The sequence below is a fragment of the Arctopsyche grandis genome, chromosome 8 (assembly GCF_051622035.1).
Source record: "Arctopsyche grandis isolate Sample6627 chromosome 8, ASM5162203v2, whole genome shotgun sequence".
In the NCBI taxonomy this organism is placed as follows: domain Eukaryota; kingdom Metazoa; phylum Arthropoda; class Insecta; order Trichoptera; family Hydropsychidae; genus Arctopsyche; species Arctopsyche grandis.
This window is the reverse complement of record NC_135362.1, coordinates 2,109,009-2,128,315: the sequence shown is the minus strand read 5'-3', so window position 1 is coordinate 2,128,315 and position 19,307 is coordinate 2,109,009. Positions and strand designations below refer to the sequence as shown.

The following is a 19,307-nucleotide window of genomic DNA, read 5'->3' as shown; positions in this document are numbered from 1 at the left end:
TTGATACATTTTCACTGCTTGAATTGATGAAAATATATTTATACTAGTGAAATATGCTATATTTTCACTTGAAATATGCTTTCGCTGTAACATATACAAAAACGTGTAGCGATGAAGTGGTTAAAAGGGGTGCACATTAAAAAGAAAGAATTATACATATGTTACATATTAGTGTATTACTGTTTAAAAAAAACACTAATACAAACCTTGTAATCACCGCACGCCACTGTACCTCGTACAGGTGTTTTCCCGTATTGTATACAGTTGTTATAGTATACGTATATATTTACGATTAACAGTGTGACTCATTCACGAATAGCCTAAACGTTATCAGCTGTCATCAAATCAAAATAAAAAATAGAAATAACCTTATAAACATATCAGTGAAACGTATTTGCAGTGCGAGAGCGTTCGCGTGTTGCCATTTATTGAAATTATTACTAAACAAGACAAATTTCAAAATGATTGAATCGTCTGTGCATAATAAATAAGTCGAACTTACGTCAATTAACATGTGTATGTGCTAAAGAAATATAATTAAAAAACTCACGTAACATAACCTCAAACGCACTCAGCTGTCAAAGTTGTTTTTCAAGACATTTCACATTTCTTTCATATAAAATATGGAAAATGTTCTCAGAGGTATGTAAAGTTTATTTTCAATGACATATGTATTTGTTTATATAAATATGCATTTGTAATTTTTAATTGGTGTCTATCTTGAATATAACATGTATTTATATGTGTGTATGTTTAAATTGATAAAATATTTTACCACGAATTTGAGATGGATTCGTCATTATTTTTATGCCCAATCATTAAAATAACCTTCATGTTCATATCACACGAATAATTGATTCGAAAGCAGGGTTCGTCATAATTTTGGTGAACAAATTGGTGATTAGTCAATTCGTGATGTGTCTGTTTACTTCGTTTGAATTAAATGACTCAACCTACATATGTATGATAACATATGTATGTCCGGTCGTAATGATTTTGTAATTTTGTAATAATTACTAGACCGATCAATATTTTTTTAACTGGTTAGTTCACTGTTTATTTTCATTTTATATTGATATTTTGAAACTACATATGTAGATATGTATAATAGTTTTATTACGGACCGATAGATGGCTTTGATTATCACATGTAAAGATAAAGATCCGGTATTAAACAATAAAATTTGTTTTTTAAATAATATATATAAATAAAATTTTAATCTAATAATTCGACGTGAATTCAAAGCCAGGCTTGTATATACTTTTAATGAAATAATAGTAATGTTAAGAGTCAATTTAATAAAAAATTACATATAATTAAGTAGTAATGTTTTATGAAAATATAAAATATATAATGTAGACTGATTGATTGGAAAAAAAACCATTAGTGGAAAAGAAATTAAAACACCATGTTTATTTTTTAAATTTAATCACTGTGATATTCCTTGTTATTCTATTAGCAAAATCATCTACATATATACATATTTCGCATGTTGCTGTTCAATTTTTTTTTGGTTTCAATACCATCTGCTCTTACTTTCTTGCGTTTAAAATGACGCACGCCATTTCTATTTTTTGCTACTTTGATACCATTTGTTTTTGCATCAAAATGCAGCATAAATATCGACACCTATTCGAAAAAATTCTTATACTCCAGCAATAAAGCCTCCGTCAAAAATGACGGAAACTTCTATGAGAATAAATTTATTGTAGTTCATTCGAGGAATACAAGAAATAAAGGGTGAATAGCTTTGAAAACCACATAGTTATTGCGAAAAACGTAAAAATGGGGGCCCTTGCATTCCCCACTTTGGTGAGGGAGGGTTAATTTTCGTCTTATTAGATTCAGTTTCAATCACAAAAATATACATCAATTTCAATCACAAAAAAACATTCTTAACAGAAAAGAGACACAATCAAAAGAACGATTGTTGCACATTATGAACTCTGACGGCAATTCAATTTCGGAATCAAAATACGCGGGATTGTTTATCACGCAAAAATCGACACTATTGCACTCTCGCGCAAAGCGCATAATCGCACGCTTTCACCAACCGCTACACATTCAACGCGCACTGACGGACATCGACCCTTATCAACGGCTTGCGTAAAGATCAACTTTGCTTGCACATTCGTTCGATTCTCGACCGGTAAATGTCAAATCGCGTTTCGGGCGTCTCTCGACTCGTTCACTTTGCGTCGACCGGTCGTGTCATCCGTTGATCGGGTTCGTTTGTCGACGTTTTTTCACTGGATGTCGACGTTTTGTGCATACGATTCCCGTTGACGTGTTGTTCACGTTGTGTGTGCACCAATTCCCGGTGGATTAATCATGTTCCCGACGGGTTTTTCTGCCGTTTCCGGGGTCGCCTTTGCTGCGATTTGCCTTTCACTTGTGACCGTCGATGTTAGTAGCATGACAGGTTGGTGTTGTTTTCGATTTGACCCTGGGCGGTTGTATTTTTGTGGTGGTTGCTGCTTATTTATAATTATTAGGGTCTGTTTTCAAGGCCTGATTATTAAAAAGATTTCAAATGGGTATATCCGTGAGAGACTTTGAATGAATACGTCCCTACAATCTAGTCTGGAATCTGTTTTGTTAAAAATGATAATGAGCTCTTTTTCTTATTATGCTGTACATTAACATTAGAATAGTATAATACTATAAGAAAAATAAAATAAAATTGTAAAATAGAAAATGATCAGTAGATCAGTAGCTATTAAAAAGAATATAAGATGCTATAACATGATTTAGTAATAATAAAAAGCATTTAAAAATTTAAGATTTCAAATAGGTATCTATATCCGTGAGAGACTTTGAATGAATACGTCCCTACAATCTAGTCTGGGATCTGTTTTGTTCAAATTTATAGGAATGACGTTGGCATTCCGAGCACGTATTCTTTTGTATGAAAAGGGTACGTATTTTGGAATTAATTTTCTTTTACTGCTAAAAACGACTATAAACAATTCGAATTCCGTCGGAATTTAGTCTTTAAAGTGTAATAGTTTTCGATTTCATTCCAAGTCCTTGATTCAGTAGTTAAATGTGAATATTAGATTCTGAAATCACATTCAAATTCAAATCACGTTTTATTGTGCTCAAGGTAACATACGCTTCGAAGTTACTGAAATCTTGTTGTTTTTCTTGTCTAGCTTCTTTCTATAATACGCTGCCGTTAAAAATGACGGACAAATTCTGTAAAAACATCTGAAAAACAGATTTATAAATACTGAAGAGAAATGCTCCCGTTACGATATGTATATCTACATAACTTATGTAGACTAATAGAGCAAGAATCATTAATATAAACCTCAAATACACCTTCATCCTTGGATTAATGTTCCTACTGAGGCTATTTGAAATTTAGATGGAATTCCAAAACGCTGACACAAAAATGATTTCCAGGAAATATGATACATATAATATATGTATCCTTGTACAAACATATCTATAACCAAATTTCTGTCCGTATAATATACATTGTATGAAGCTTAAGCTCACGTCACAAGTGACGGATGGTATTTATCATCTTTTCTTCCTCACCTGGATAATTTTGCCTTTATAACAGACATGTATGTATACACGGGGAGAAACATTTTTTCTTAGCATAAACTTTAAAAATGAAAACGCATTCGTATGTCAGGTTTTCGGCTTTTAATCGCACGTTCTTCAAAACTGGCTCAAAAAAATCTACGCCAATCGTAACCTAAATTCGATTTGTATCCTTTCTAATGCATCATCGAATTAATAAATGCGTTACGACATTATTATAGCACGGTGTTGCTAAAATAACAGTACGTGTGCAAACGGTGGGTTTGAATAGTACTCGCGCATTGAACTCTCCTCGCTAATATAATATGTACCACTCGAATGTACATACATTTGTATAATAAATTAATAACTTTAATGGATTTTTTTTTTAAAAACACACGCCATTTTGTATTTTGGTCATATTTATAGTGAATTTCGAATGCGAAAGTATGTCAGTGGAGTTGGAGCGTCTTATCGTTGATGAAAAACCAGTTTTGAAGAAATGTCCGCGACATGAGAGGGGCAAGTCTGTAATATTTAAGTATGTATCAAATTTACAAATACAGCTTGTATCAAATTTATCGACTTTAAAAGTACAAAAATAATAATATCCTGAAAACAATTTTGACGTAGAAATGGTATAATAGTAATTAGCATTTTATGCAGGTCTTTTAACACGATTATTTAAAAAAAATGAGAGTAACCATTTAAAAGCTTAAAAATTACTACCCGTCATATCTGACGAATGGCTTTTCTTGACATATGTAATCTTTTACTATGTATGTATATATATGTTACAGTGAACATATATTTTCACCAATTCAAGCAGGGAAAATGTATCAAACAATGAATTTACAACGTTTAACTCTATAAATTCAACCTTAAAAACCCAATCTTAAATGAATAGGGTCAACCTCAACTTAACCTAACCCTTAAATAATACCAACCCTAACAAACTAATCTTAAATGAATAACACCAACCCTGAAAATGTAACTAGTTATGATTTTACCGAATTGTCAGAGAAAATATATTTTCACTGCTGTTATAATTTCACTGTGACATATTCTTTTTATAAATTGGCATTGTAGTAATGTACAAGTATTTTTGGTTTCCGTCATTTTAAACGACAAAACTTTGAATTAATATTGTTACGCCCTACATATCTGAATTGGAATTAACAATATGTATGCATTGTTGACATTTACTAAAAAATATAACCGATATTTCCCGACAAATTTAACGGCATATGGTCTTTTATGAAAAATTGATCACCTCTTATTCGAGACGATTCACTCCGTATATACCGAGCATATATAATACATAATCGACTAATTGAGTCACGACTATTCGACGCTAACCACACCTGATTGATAAAGTAATCTGAGCCTAAAAATTCACTCAATTCGTTAACGCAAAAGGCGTACGATGGTTTAAGGCACATTTTGCTCAAAAATTGCATATACCATGAGCAATAATATATGGTAACGGTTCCCGTTTGAAAAGGCCTGTTTCGCAAGTACTGTTACGACGGCCTGAGAGGCGAATCTGGCGATCTCGCAACCGTGACAATTGGGTCATCGCCGTTGCCATTGTCACGGTCCTCGTTTCCTTGCTATCGGAAACCCCGCGTATGCTCAAACTTTTCCAGGGGTCGTTCAACGTCTGCCTGATTACTTTTCCGGTGTGCGAGCCGTGGAAAATTCAGTAATTAGACGACGGTCGTTTCACGGCAGACATTACTGTCGTACTTGTCGCAGACACGCTCATTACCGGCATACGTGTAATTTGTTGCACGAAAACATTGTGATAAATATTATAATAGATGACTTTCTCTATTAACGTGTCGCATCACCTGTTATGGTTTTTTTGTGAAATGAGTTCGTATTGGATTTGTACTAAAGATTTGCAATGTTTACCGCAAATCGTACAAAGTTATAAACGACCGCAGGCGACAGTCGGTTGAAATCTGAATGATGATAAATCACGCGGTCTACCGAAATCGCACATCAGAACGGTAATAAAGTATGAATCAAAAAATAAATTGAAACTCTGGATGTTTTCGTATCATTTTTTTGTACATAAGAACTAACAATTCCAAACATTTTAGAAATACAATTATATGCAGCTTCCACCGGCTGCGGTGCAACTTCTAAAGTTTCTTTGCATAGCCAAATTTTAAATTTGCAAATGCATATAGATATACAAAAATAACAATACAAGTATACAAAAAAAATAACTTGCTATTACGCTTAAACTTCTAGATATAATATTTCAGTTCAATAAACCAAAAGGTTTCTGAGAGAAACATAAAAAACTTCGATTCTCTAGAGTAAAACTACTACTTCCGGTTCAGATAAAAATATTTAAAAAATATAAGGTTATAGATATTATTATTTCTATTACATGTAAAAAAAATTTAATCCGATTCAGTTAGCGGTTTGGGAGATAATTGAATTCAAAAACTTAAAAAAAAAGAGGACACCTATAAAGGGAGGTACCATTTCCGGTCAACTTAAAAATTTGAAAAAAATTTTCGTCATGTCCATAAGAATTTTAGTACCTGATACCAAGTTTTGGTTCGATAGGACTAACGCTGTTCAAAAAATCCCCAAAATACATAGACACACACACACACACACACATTTTTTCTAGATCATGAAAACGTGATCAGTAATCGATTCTGAGTTCAAATCAGTCAAAATCTCGAGTTCGAATTTTCGCATGATCACAAAACGTCATCTATTGTTACTACGTACATAGATAAAGTAAAAAAACAATAATCTAATTAATTAACACTACTGGCATTTCAAATGCAATATAAGTATATTATCAGCGTCTTCATCATCTACAGCTATTCGCCATCCACTGCTGGATTTGTCTCTGTTTTGCGCAACTCTCATCCATATAAGTATATCACCCCACACATTTTCCTAATTTCATCTACCCATCATCCCTGCAGTCTTCCTTTTACCCTATTGCATTCTCTCGGGTGTCATTCTAGTACTTATTTTGTCCACCGTTTCGTCCATTCTTTTAACCATGTTGCCCGCCCATTGCCATTTCAATTTCTTTACTCTATCCATTAAGTCCACTACCCTTGTCATACTTCTCACCCACGTATTCCGCTTCCTGTTTTTCCTCGTTATGCCGAGCATACAGCGTTCTATACTTCTTTGAGTGCATATTTATTGTATAATAATCCAAGGTCGGCGTCCGATGTATGCTTTTCGCGCAAAAAATTGTTCACTAATGTCAATTTCTTAGAAGACGCATGTTTTTTTTCTCTCTTCCTTTGAACACTAATGGAGCGGTTTATTGCTATTTGAAAAGCATTCATCCAACGCCGATCTCTCATAATAATCAATAAATCCGAGATGCTATAATATAAACTGAAATTTTCGAGAAACGGGAATAAGTTGAGAATTTAGTGGAACTGTTTCGACAATGAAAGCAGATAAATTGGCTAACTCTTGATACGAAACTATCGACTTGTAGTCACATATATCCAAGATCTGGCCAGTAACACCGGGCCAGGGAATGAACCCACGACTCCTCAGTTGAAATCATTACACGCTAACTACTGAGCTATGTTATATATGTACATATTATATTTGAAATTCTTTATTTTGTTGAAAAACTGTTCGAATTAGAAAAAATCGCACTCGCGAAAATTATTACATAATATGAAAATTTGCGCACATTGAAGAAAACGGGAAAAACCGCACATAAATGGTTCTCAAAATATACATACTTATGTACATAATTGTTTCATTCAAAACTAACGGCATACGCCATATCTCTAAAAGATATCGTGGGATTCGAATACTTCTACTTTTAATTTTTTTTTACTTTAAATTTTAATTATTATTACTGTTCTCAAACTGCTTTATAATATTATAACAGGTGCTAACAGAAATTTTTGAGTTCAGATTTGCTGTATACATATGTATGTACATACACACATATTACCAACAAAGCATTTAAATCTCTTGGATTCCTACTCCGCTCAACAAAACCCTTTAATGATCCTTACGTACTAAAATTACTTTATTTTTCCTTTGTAAGGTCTCACCTTGAATTTGCCTCAATTATCTGGTCACCTTTTTATTTATCCCATATTAATTGTATTGAGAAAGTTCAACTTAAATTTATTAAATCCTTACGCTACCTTTTTCCTACCTATACCCATTCTACTGTTTCCGACATTTTAAAAATCCTTTCTTTTAACAATCTTTCTGTCAGGCGACGACATTCTGATGCTATATTCTTCTTTAAGCTCATAAATGGTTTCCTTGATTGTTCTGATTTACTGAATAAGGTTAATTTCAGAATCCCAGTTCGATACCCTAGACGCGTTGCACTCTTTTCACTTGATCCTTTCAATACTAATTCCCAAAAATATTTTTATCTGCAGCGCGTTTATCGTATGTTTAACGGAGAGCTGAATGAGGTTGATCTGTTTGGTATTTCCCTACATCAATTCAGGTCTAACATCAAGAGAATCTTGACCGATTGATTCATTTTTTCTTCTATTCTATTTTTCCAATATTTCCATTATTTTTATACTTTAGTTTAGTTATGTAATGTGCTATTTAATCATATTATAGCTTTCATTCCTTTCCATTTCATTTGTTTATTTTGTATTTACCTTTTTCATTTGTTTTTTATATTTGTAAATTTCAATTTCTTCTTATATTCTATCTTATAACCTTTTCCAATTATTTTAATACTATAGTTTAATTATGCAATGTACTACATATTTTGTCATGCCTTTATTCTTTACTTTTTAATTTGTTTTCCTTATATTTATCTTTTTCATTTTTGTAAAAATCTATTATTGGACTCGGGTGTTACATATATTATTTATTTACTTTTTGTGTTTTTTATACCTATCTCTGTACATCCTGTCTGTTGATTTTTCAATTAATAAAATAAAAATAAAAATAAAAAATATAACCAGCAGCATAAGTCAATGGGTAGCATATTAATGCGTTCGATTGTGTGGTCACGGGTTCTATCCCGTATGCTGCTGGTCATATCTTGAATATGTGACTCTAAGTTCGTTTGTTTCCTATCAGAGTTTGCCAATTTATCTGAATTAATTGTAGTGGTTCCAACAAATTGGCAACCATGTCCTAACCCTTTCGCAAAAATTCGAGTTATTCAGATTAGAAAATGCTGCAAAAATTTGTCAATAGATGTCTCTGCGGCTGTTAATCGTTTTACCATAGATGTCGTGCTTAATAAATGAGTGTACTTGTACTTGTTTAAATAATTGATATATAATTCTTAATCTATTATATATAGCACACTCGTCCCGTCGGAGCAATCCGTTAGACAAGCGTGTATGATTGGTTGAATAAAAAAAATATGTACATATATAGAGAATTACTGAAGCAACTTTCGCCTTTCTTTATTTGCGATTCTAATTTAATTTCATAATTTTTTTCTCTTTGCATACTTTTATACACCGCACACTGGTTGAAATTGACAATTGGCACACTGGTTGAAAATTACAAAGTTGCATTTTATTTTTAAATAATTTTATATGGGTTGAATACTTTAATTTATAATTAATATATAAAAAATATGCCAGCCCAAACATATGCGTATATAAAAAGTTTTGGCCCAATACAATACAAAATATCTAAAATTATTGATAAAAATGACTCTCTAACTTTGTATCAAAAATACTACTACTAAATAGTTATTAATATTAATCTAAAATTATGCAAAAAAATAGTACATACCTGTAGATGAAAACTCCATAGTTTTAAAACCAAAATACACTTAAGAACTATGAAAGCAGTGCGTTCACTTTAACGTTTAAAACGAGACTAATTCAGGTGACAAATATTATATATATAAATTTTTTTTTGTGAGCGATATGTATTTTATTTATTGAGCAGACATAAAAATTATGCTTTCTCAGGAACCACTTGTTTATTGTAACAATTATTGGGATTGACATCTACTTCGTTTTGGACTTCTGCACACTTAGATTACACTGTTCGACACGAAAAATGGTTCAGAGACAGATATGACTTTTCTTATAGATCTATGCCCAAGTGAACACGAATCTGGTAATAAAAAATGTTAATTGGCTCGAGATTCGGAGATATTTGTGTTTTTTTAATCATACGATTTTTCTATATCTTCGTGTTGTTCGGTCGATGTCTCAAAATCTGTCAATTTCCTGTTCCAAATGAATATTGAAATCTATAGTAGGGTATTTTATCTTTCATTTGTAGTACTTTTCAGCTTTCAAATCTCTCTAAGTAGTCGTCCAGTTCAAATCAAAAGTCAAAAATACGTAATTTCATGTGGGATTTTTTCCCACTGTTAATACTATTTTATATTGAGTATTTTCTATTGAAAGATGTTTATTGGGATAGTGTTCTGGCCACACTATTTTGTTTTCGTTTAAAAGGGTTAATTGGAAGTGTGCTGAATTTTAAATCGGTAAAATTGCGAGCTAAAAGCTCGTACTAGTATTTACTCGTATTTAAACGAATCTGAATAGAGAAAATATATTAAATTGTCTTTATATGAGAATTAAATAAAATTCCACTTAGAAAAATCGTATTTCGACTATTCTTGTGGATTAATAACAAAAATTCGTTTATTTAATTAATTAATTTTTGATATGAGCATATCTGTTGTATATAAAGCGACTCAAATTTTGTCAACAACATATTTGGAACTTTGAAATCATCATTGTATATTCATTAAAGAACTTATGACTAACCTTGCTTCGTTGCGAATTACTTTCGATATTTATTTTCTCATTATAAAAAGTCAGAAGTTTATTGTTTATAAAAATAAATGGTAGATCTATGTATTAAGCTAATTTTCTTACAGCATCTTGATCAATGAATAATGTATCTAATTTAATTTTGAATTCTGCACTTCCTAGTTTACTGTACAAGCAAGTGGGTCGCATTATAAATGTATAAAGTCCAATTCTATCCGTTAGATCCGCAACACGATATGAACACCATCGTTAAGTTGAATGTGTTAACTTCTTTTTAAGGACCAAGTCATGATCGAGTCGTGGTGTGCTACGTGGCGACGTGGGCGGTCTACAGGCCGGAAAAAGGACAGTTTGGTTTGGACGATCTGGATCCATCATTGTGCACCCACATGGTGTATTCCTTCGCTGGATTGAACTCCTCTTCCAACACCATAAAATCTTTGGGTATGTCTTAAAGTCCTCAAGTCAATTTCACAAGTCATTCTTGTGCATAAAAGCGTATTTTTATATTCAATAGATCCATGGCAAGACTTGAAGGACGACTATGGCAAAGGTGGTTTCGAGAAGATGACCAATATGAAGGTGAGGTATCCTCACCTGAAGGTCACTCTGGCTATTGGAGGATGGAACGAGGGTTCCATCAACTACTCCAAAATGGCTGAAGATCCTGTCCAGCGTCAGATCTTTGTAACATCTGCTGTTGCCTTTTTGAGGTATGTACATACATATGTTCATAATTTGTGTGAAAATGGTCTGTGCAGAGTCAGAAGGGTCATATTGATAATGTGGATTTTTCTAGGAAGTACAACTTTGACGGTCTGGACTTGGATTGGGAGTATCCATCTAAGAGAGGTGGAAGTCCCAAGGATAAGGAAAATTTCGTATCTTTAGTCAAGGTATTTTGTCTATAAAGCTATATATGTACGGTTCCCGGAAAGATGCACTAAATTGCACTGAATAGTGGCGCAGTTTCGAGAAGTCCTAATTTTTAAAGGCGCTCGAAAAGAACTTACGCAATAGAACTCCACAAAAAAAGGCTGGTACCCTCAAATAATATTCAAATACCCCTTGACGCTTTTTTGTGGAATTCTATTGAGTTGGTTCTCCTTGAGCATCTTTGAAAGTTTGGATGTCTCGAAAGTGCAACTATCTCGAGTGCATTTTCCCTGTCACGATATGTACATATGCATGTATGTATGTAGTTCACAGAAAATTGAGATTTTTTTCTTAATTGCTGTTTTATATTTCTGTATTTTGTATCAATTTCTAATGATACAAGTTGATCTAAAAGTCCGTTAATGAGTTCACAGACGATGCGATTCGTCGTCCAACTAGTTGTACAACTTATTGAGATGATTTATCGATCTGAGCGACAAACTAGAGTGCCAAATGTTTTAATTTAATTTTAATTTTAGTCTCATTATATGTAACTAGTGGTTTTACCCGGCTTCGCTCGGTATTTGTTATATAAACCGCTTAAACATGGCTAATCTAATAGTAAACATTCATTTGATTTTTTTATTAAATTTATTTGAATTGAAAAAAAAATAATATTCAACGAGATATCGTCGTCATAAAAACTTTGATTTGTTTTCGATGCTCCCATTCAAACCTTACATAGTTACAAAGTCTCTTCCGAAATTATATACATATATTAGATATATTAGATTAAGATCTTTCTACAAAGTTCGTAGTGTAAACTTGTCTATTTTTTGCTTTATCTATAAAATAAATAGATAAAGCATTGTATTCGTGAGAAATTGGAAATTTTGACTGATGATTCAAATACCATATAAAGCGATCTTTTCGATATATAGATATGCCATCTGTGGACCCATTAAATGTACTATTACTAAGTTTTCTTTGTGTGGATTGGATCCATTTTGCATTTGTTTGTGTTATACCTAAAACTAATACACTTCTAGAAGTTCTTTTATGAAGGCCTACCCCCCACTTCTAATTCAAGGTGTGCAAATGCTATGGTTATTACTAGATTTAAGCGGCCAGGATGCTTTAACCCACAAAAAATGGTTCACTGTTGTCAATTACTATTGTCTTACAAAGCAAGAGAGCAAAAAAAAGGTTGACAATAGTAATTGACAATACTGAACCATTTTTTGGGGGTTACAGCATCCTGGTCACCGAAATCTGGTTATTACTAGTCTTCGACGGTCCATGAATGGTTTTCAAATAACAATAGGCCGTATAGCATTAGTATTCAAAGCCAGAGAGCAAAAAAGCATAGTTTTTCTAAGAAATTGACAATAGTGAACCATGTTTGTGTGAAAAGCATCCATCGAACGCCGATCTTTTGTTATAACAAAAGATCAGATCAGATCAAAAGATAAAGTAATAACTTATTACTTTATACTGGCGTGCGCATCTTTTTCAGGGAGTGAAGGTAGGCCTTCGTAAATGGAACGATTTGAGGTATATTTATACTATCCGGCAGTTCACGACTACAGCACAACATAGTAGCTCACGTAAACGACAGTTTATATGCATAGTATACAGCACCTAACGTAAACGAGAGTTTATATGCATAGTATACAGCACCTGACGTAAACGACAGTTTATATGCATAGTATACAGCACCTCACGGTTCCAGCACGTTCAGACAAGTTTTGGCCGAGTGCATGACAAAATCGGCTTACATATATATTACAGAGCGCGACGATACGGTGAAATATTGTTTGCGTTGTACCGTCGAGTCAAAGTTATCATAATATGACGTTTCCGAAAATATTCATATGCGCATGCGCACCTTCGTTAGTACGTGTGCACTCGCCACTATGACATCACGTCGTGCGTGAATATTTCCACAGTGGCCAAAGAAAACTGGGTTTGCTTGATACATTACGGTGCTGTATAGTATAAATAGATTTTGTCGGCTACTACTGTTACTTGCTTCCGTTAGACATGAACGTGTCCATTCAAAATGTATCGAAGAATACGGTACGTGCTGTGCTAGTATGAATGGACCTTTAAAATGTTTGATTATGTATCTATTTTTCGGTCAGTAAAAGACTGTTGCTAAATTTTTCAAATTACAATATTGATATGTGAGTTTGTAATATATGTTTTAATTTTCCTTATTCAGATTATTCAAATGCAACGTTTCCTGTTATATTATTATTACGTAATTCTTCTGATGTGTCTATAAAAAAATTGACTTTTGCCATTTGAATAATAATATACTAAACATTTGCATTTTAGCGCACAGCTTTACTTTTACACATTTACATCAAAATTTCGTCGTTTTAATCATTGGGCTTGGACCAAAGTTCGAAGGCAAAACTTAAACGTAAAAATGCATCCCAAGATTTTTTATAGTAAAACTAGGCCGATTACCTTTAGGTTCCTGAATTCAACAATCATCGTTTAATGTATTCACATATTCCAGGAACTCAAAACGGAATTGAGCAAACACAATATGATACTGACAGCTGCCCTGGGCGCCAGCAAAGAGACGATAGATGTCTCTTACGACGTAGTTCAACTGTCGAAATATTTGGATTTGATACACATGATGTGCTACGATTACCACGGATCCTGGGATGGAGTCGTCGGATCAAATGCTCCACTGTACGGAGAAAACGAAGCAGATACACTCAGTGTGGTAAGAAACCTATGTATAATATAAAGTGGGACTTAAAAACAACACTAACGAAAGAACACACCTCTGCATAGAATAAAGCCGAATATGACAAAGATTTCATATAGCTAAGACTTCTTAATATTAAACTTTCAGGCTTTCACAATAGACTATATGTTAAAATTGGGAGCACCGCCTGAGAAGTTGGTCATGGGACTTCCATTATACGGACGTACGTTTTTGAAGCAGCCAGCTTTAGACGACGTGTCTCCCTCGGAAGTTCCTCAAATGGGTATCACCAAAGTCCAACCTGCCGGATTTAAGGGACCATATACGAAAGAAGCAGGATTTGTAGGATACAATGAAGTATGTACATATACTTTCATCAGGATTACTTTCAAATGTGTTTGAATAGTTATGTAAGTTCTATGCTTTGTGTACAGATTTGTGTAGAGCTGAATAATGCTACATCAGGTTGGGTACAAGCCTGGGACGATCGCTCCAAGACTCCATACGCTTACAATGGAGATAAAATGATCACTTACGACAATCAGAGATCCATCGCTGAGAAAGTCAGGTTGGTTCGGCTTTTGGTTTTTGAATTTGTCTGGTTTTTGTGGTGTTTAATGTGCGTTTTGCATTTAGGTTCGCCGTCAGCAGGAAGTTGCGAGGTGTGATGGTGTGGAGTATCGACACTGACGAATTCCGTGGAGATTGTACTCCAGAACCAGATACTTTTGTCGACTTCTATAACAGTTTGAAGGAGTTGAGAAGAAACCCGTACTTCAAGGAGGTCCTGCCTGAACTCGATATGAATACCGGTACTTACAATATTCTTCTTGCTTAACCCAAATATGGTCTACGTTACGATGCCTGTACTACACTCGAGACGATTTATTTGATTATAACTTTAAACTTCTATTGGGTTGTCCAACCGGTCCTTTACCTGCCGGTATTTTATTAAAAACCTCTTTGGCAAGTTTTCCTCGAGCGTTCAGAGAAAATCATAATTCTGACCTCTTAGTGGAGAGAATTAACGTTTCCATCACATGGGTCTGATGCTCTATATACTTAAGAAATCATATTAATTGCTTTAACTCCATGCAGATTAATAACCTGTCAATAAAGATACACAGCTATGGTTCTCTTACGCTGATGTGATACTACATAATTGTACCTACCCAAAACTCCTCTAGTTAATCATCTAAACTGGTTAGATCGTATGCAAACAAATTTAATTCACTGTATTCATCCATTATTACTCTGTTATTGATTTATCTGATCATTATCTCCATAAAATTTTTCACGTAAAGGATTTCAGTTGGACCAAACGATCCTGAAGATAATACTGTAACATGGGAACTTGAAAGAGAATATCCACTGCGAAAGTGCATTCGTGGGTGAACAATAGAGACCCCGGATTAGGCTAACGGGACTCAGTAAGTGCCCGAACAATGGATACGCTGGAGTTATCACAGACCTGGGCGAGTGCGTGCGTAAGGGATGGGTGTGTACCTCCTTATAAAAGACGAGTTGCCCAGCACAGCTTCCTCGATCCATTAATGTGTCTATTGTCTAGGCACTTAAGAGGGCTGGACACCAGCGCCTTGTCCATACAAACGTATTACACTTCTCCATTCCTCAATTATGGCACTAGAGAAATTTTTAAAATGCTATGGATATCCATCATAGGCATGTTTCTGTGGCTTTATTTTTTTGATTATTAATTTTTTATAGGAGCTAGGAGCGGCCAAACATCTATAAAATCGCCCCTTTTTTACACCCACGAAAAGCGTGCTTATTTAACAGTTGATTTAAAAAAAAATACGAGCACACAAACATAGAAAATATCTTTTTCATACCGATGATGAAATTTTTTTAAATTGGTCCAGTTTCGGAGGAGAAAACTGGAGAATACGAAACCTCGATTTTGTCGATTTGAAATACGTATTATCTGGTCGAAGCGAAACTGTCGCATTCACTCAATATATATATATATATATATATATATATATATATATATATATATATATATATATATATATATATATATATATATATATATATATATATATATATATATTGATATATATTGTCGCATTCACTCAATATATATATTCACTTAATATATATATCGAAGAAAGGAACGGCAACAAAATTAAGGTTTCGGGTGTACAGCCCTCTTAAAGGTCTACCCCGGCGAGTCACTCGCCCAGGTCTGTGAGAACTCCTGGGTATCCTTTGTTCGGTCATTTACTGAGTCCCGTTAGCCTAATCCGGGGTCTCTATTGTTCATCCACGAATCCATTTAGACAGTGGATACTTTCTCTCATGTTTCCACGTTACGATACTACTAAATGTTTCGAGTCTCCTGTAATATGTTGTTTATTTGATTTATAAAAGTTTTGAATCAACTTGTTTCATTAAAGAAACAGTCTATCAATTTATGCAATTCTTCATAATGAAAGGCTCATTTGTGTATTTTTTTTCAGTTCATGATCCTGCAGATAAGCTAATGCCAAAACACGACAACTTTGCCTACAAAGTTCAAGATGGCGATTTGACCATCGTCATACATCCACGAAGCAACACCAACTTCCCACTGATGAGGACTGTGGAACAGGCAGTCAACATAGCCCAACAAGAGGAATTGCTCAAACAGAGACTGGAACAGAAGATCAAACAGAAGGAAAGGGAGAACGAAATAGGTCACCACGACCATTCAACCAAAGCAAGCAAAGCAGCTTCGACGAGCTATGCGATAATATCCATTATTTTATCGTTATTTGCAACAAGTTTATTATAAGATATATATATGTATGTAATATAAAAAAACGAACTATATACATATATATGTATTAATGTATGTATGTAACAAATTTTGTAATTAAAAATATGTATTTATATATATGTACGTAGGAAAGTTGACTATTGGCCAATAATAATTCGTGATAAAATTTATAAAACATCAGGAAGAAACACATGCATTTATTATAAATAAACGTTTCGTATATTTTGAAACTCATTGTGTGAGTTTTTAATGAGATTTTCTATTGTTCCTCTTTTTTGGTAGAGTTTAGTTTAAATTTAAATAAAAAAAATATAGTTACATACGAAACAAATGAACATTGAAATTTGATAAATTGAATGTGTGGAAAAGACAGTTTTAATTTGAATTTACTGTATCTTTTAAACATTGATGTATTTTATATAATAAAAAATCAAAATAAAATTTATTTATAAATATGGCTTGTTTTTAAATACGCATCCTTTTTGAGGTTGTAATTTTCAGTTCCTATTTAATACATACATACATATGTGAACACACGATGGCTCTGGTTTTAATTCCGGCACTGAAACTGACTCACTGTTCTTAAAAATAGATTATTTAAAATGATTAGGAGTCAGAACTATATTTTTGATCCATTTGCTTCTGCTATTTTAATATGATCTATACGCAGTAGCGTAACGTGAATTCCAGGACCCCACCCCCTTTATACACATATTATTACCTTACAACAAAATAACTTTCCAAAATAATAATACATACCTTTTTTACGTAGAAAAATCTGTTCTTCCGCATTTTGTATTTTTGTATCCTCAAATAAGTCACCTGCTTTATGTGTAGCTATCAATGATTCCAAAAGTGGATCATAGGTTGCCAAAATATTGTAAAAGATAGAAAATTACTAGGATTGTTAGAAAATATCAAACTGTCTTGATGTCCTCGAAATGCCAAATTACTTTTAGCCAATGTTAATATGATCTGACGCCAATAATTTACATGACTTTGCAATTCTAATGATATATTCTTCAATTGTCTCTGGATTTTTCCGCAAAGATTTGGTGTTTACTTGAGATTTTTCATGAATCCCTTCAAGCCAAGAAGAATTATAATATTGTTTTTTTTTTTTTGTCAACAAAAAGCCAACACGGTTCACAGTACGCTCTATTCAGTTTTACTGAATAAACTAGCCACATTATCTCAATCCCAGACCACTTAAAATATTTTTTGGAAAAGTATCTTTTTCCAACGAGGTCTCGAGGAAAAGATACAAGATCAGGTTGGCAAGTATCGTGATTCAATATGAATTTCCCCAGATTGCTATTATTTTCTGTCAACTCATTTGTATTGTCCCCGGTCAGTTGGATATTTTTTTTGAAGAAGGAACCTCAGAAATGAATCGACCACTTCACCAGAAACGACTGAGGAAGAAGGGCTAGGATCAGTCGATTGAATTTCCGCAACAATTTGCATCAAGTTGGCCCTACTAATTTCTGTCGTCTTGTCCGTCGACTGGCGACCATATTTATTTATTTATTTTCATTTTTCAATTAATCATGCACATTCACCTTACAGATTGCTCCAAAGCGGCGAATGTGCTAAACAGATTAAGAATCGATACATCATATAATACATATATTATTATACATACAAATTAACATACAAAGAAATGGAAATAACATCTGACATCTATGGTCAAACAATATAAACGTCGTAAACAATACGAATTATAACAATATTTATTTTTTGAAATAATACGAAATATTTACATATATTTCAATAATCATCCATAGAGACATCTATGGAGAAAATCTGACGAAACCTAAGAGATATCTCTAGGTTTTTCGCAATAGAAAATTGGATAAGAAAGCCAATTTTACAGGAATCGTTTCAAATCAGAAAAATTGATAAATTCCGATATGAAACGACCGACCTTGACAAACCAAGGTCTGGCCAACAACGAGACTCCAGTAGGAAGCGAAATCGGCACCTCTAGCACGAGAGAATACAACACTTACCACTAGACCACGCCGCTGGCATATAGAATGTACCAAAGAATACGGTCCGTACTTGCAGGATACTTGCTGCTGCCAGTTCGTGCTGGATAGGTATGAACAGACCTTTATCCGTAACTGTTGGTTCGATTACATTTGCATTGCTCGAAGAAGAGCTAGTTTGTTTTTATGATAAAACTGCTGAAGGATTTGATTCCACTATGTCAGTAGAGGCTTTGATAAATTTGTCAGCTTTAGTCAATTTCGATGAACTCACAATTTGACTATTTTTTCGCTTTCGGGATTCTGCTTCCCCGAACTTCTTAAAACTACTCATATTAAAAAAATATGTGTATTGCGAAAGATTTCTCAAATACAGATATGTATTTATTTAACGTTTTGGACCATTGTGGCACTACAGGAAGAACCTAATGCTAAGAACCTAACTGAGCGTTGCCGGTAAAACAACTAGTATATATGTATACATATATAAGTAGTATATAAACAACTAGTATATTAGCCAGCAGCATAACTCGGTCGTTAAGAGGGCTGTACACCCGAAACCTTAATTTTGTTACCGTTCCTTTCTTCGATATATATATCGAGTGTATGTATATATTGAGTGAATGTGACAATATATGTCA

At 33.5% G+C, this 19,307-nt stretch overlaps 2 protein-coding genes across 3 annotated transcripts in view; one reads left to right on the top strand and one right to left on the bottom strand.

Moving 5' to 3' along the window:
• The window catches only part of LOC143915612 (uncharacterized), an 854,026-nt gene that overhangs the window by 426,754 nt on the left and 407,965 nt on the right, over window positions 1-19,307 (bottom strand). The window lies entirely within an intron of this gene.
• Window positions 198-17,125, top strand: LOC143915242 (putative chitinase 2). Of its 2 annotated transcripts, none has more exons than XM_077435793.1 (9): window positions 198-642; window positions 10,569-10,733; window positions 10,807-11,002; window positions 11,089-11,185; window positions 13,693-13,908; window positions 14,041-14,250; window positions 14,328-14,461; window positions 14,530-14,705; window positions 16,377-17,124. In XM_077435793.1, the coding sequence occupies exons 1-9, from the start codon at window positions 624-626 to the stop codon at window positions 16,688-16,690; spliced, it is 1,527 nt and encodes a 508-aa protein (XP_077291919.1). In that variant the 5' UTR covers window positions 198-623; the 3' UTR covers window positions 16,691-17,124. The 2 variants fall into 2 exon arrangements, with proteins under 2 accessions (XP_077291919.1, XP_077291918.1); XM_077435792.1 differs by lacking the exon at window positions 198-642 and adding an exon at window positions 2,175-2,422 and having other exon boundaries at window positions 16,377-17,125.

What these genes read in the sequence shown, in the direction of transcription:
- LOC143915242 (XM_077435792.1), top strand. Translation starts at nt 2,332, where the DNA reads ATGTTCCCGACGGGTTTTTCTGCCGTTTCCGGGGTCGCCTTTGCTGCG. An exon ending in TCCATCGCTGAGAAAGTCAG is followed by an intron (nt 14,462 to 14,529) that starts GTTGGTTCGGCT and finishes TTTTGCATTTAG; the next exon opens with GTTCGCCGTCAGCAGGAAGT. An exon ending in TGAACTCGATATGAATACCG is followed by an intron (nt 14,706 to 16,376) that starts GTACTTACAATA and finishes ATTTTTTTTCAG; the next exon opens with TTCATGATCCTGCAGATAAG.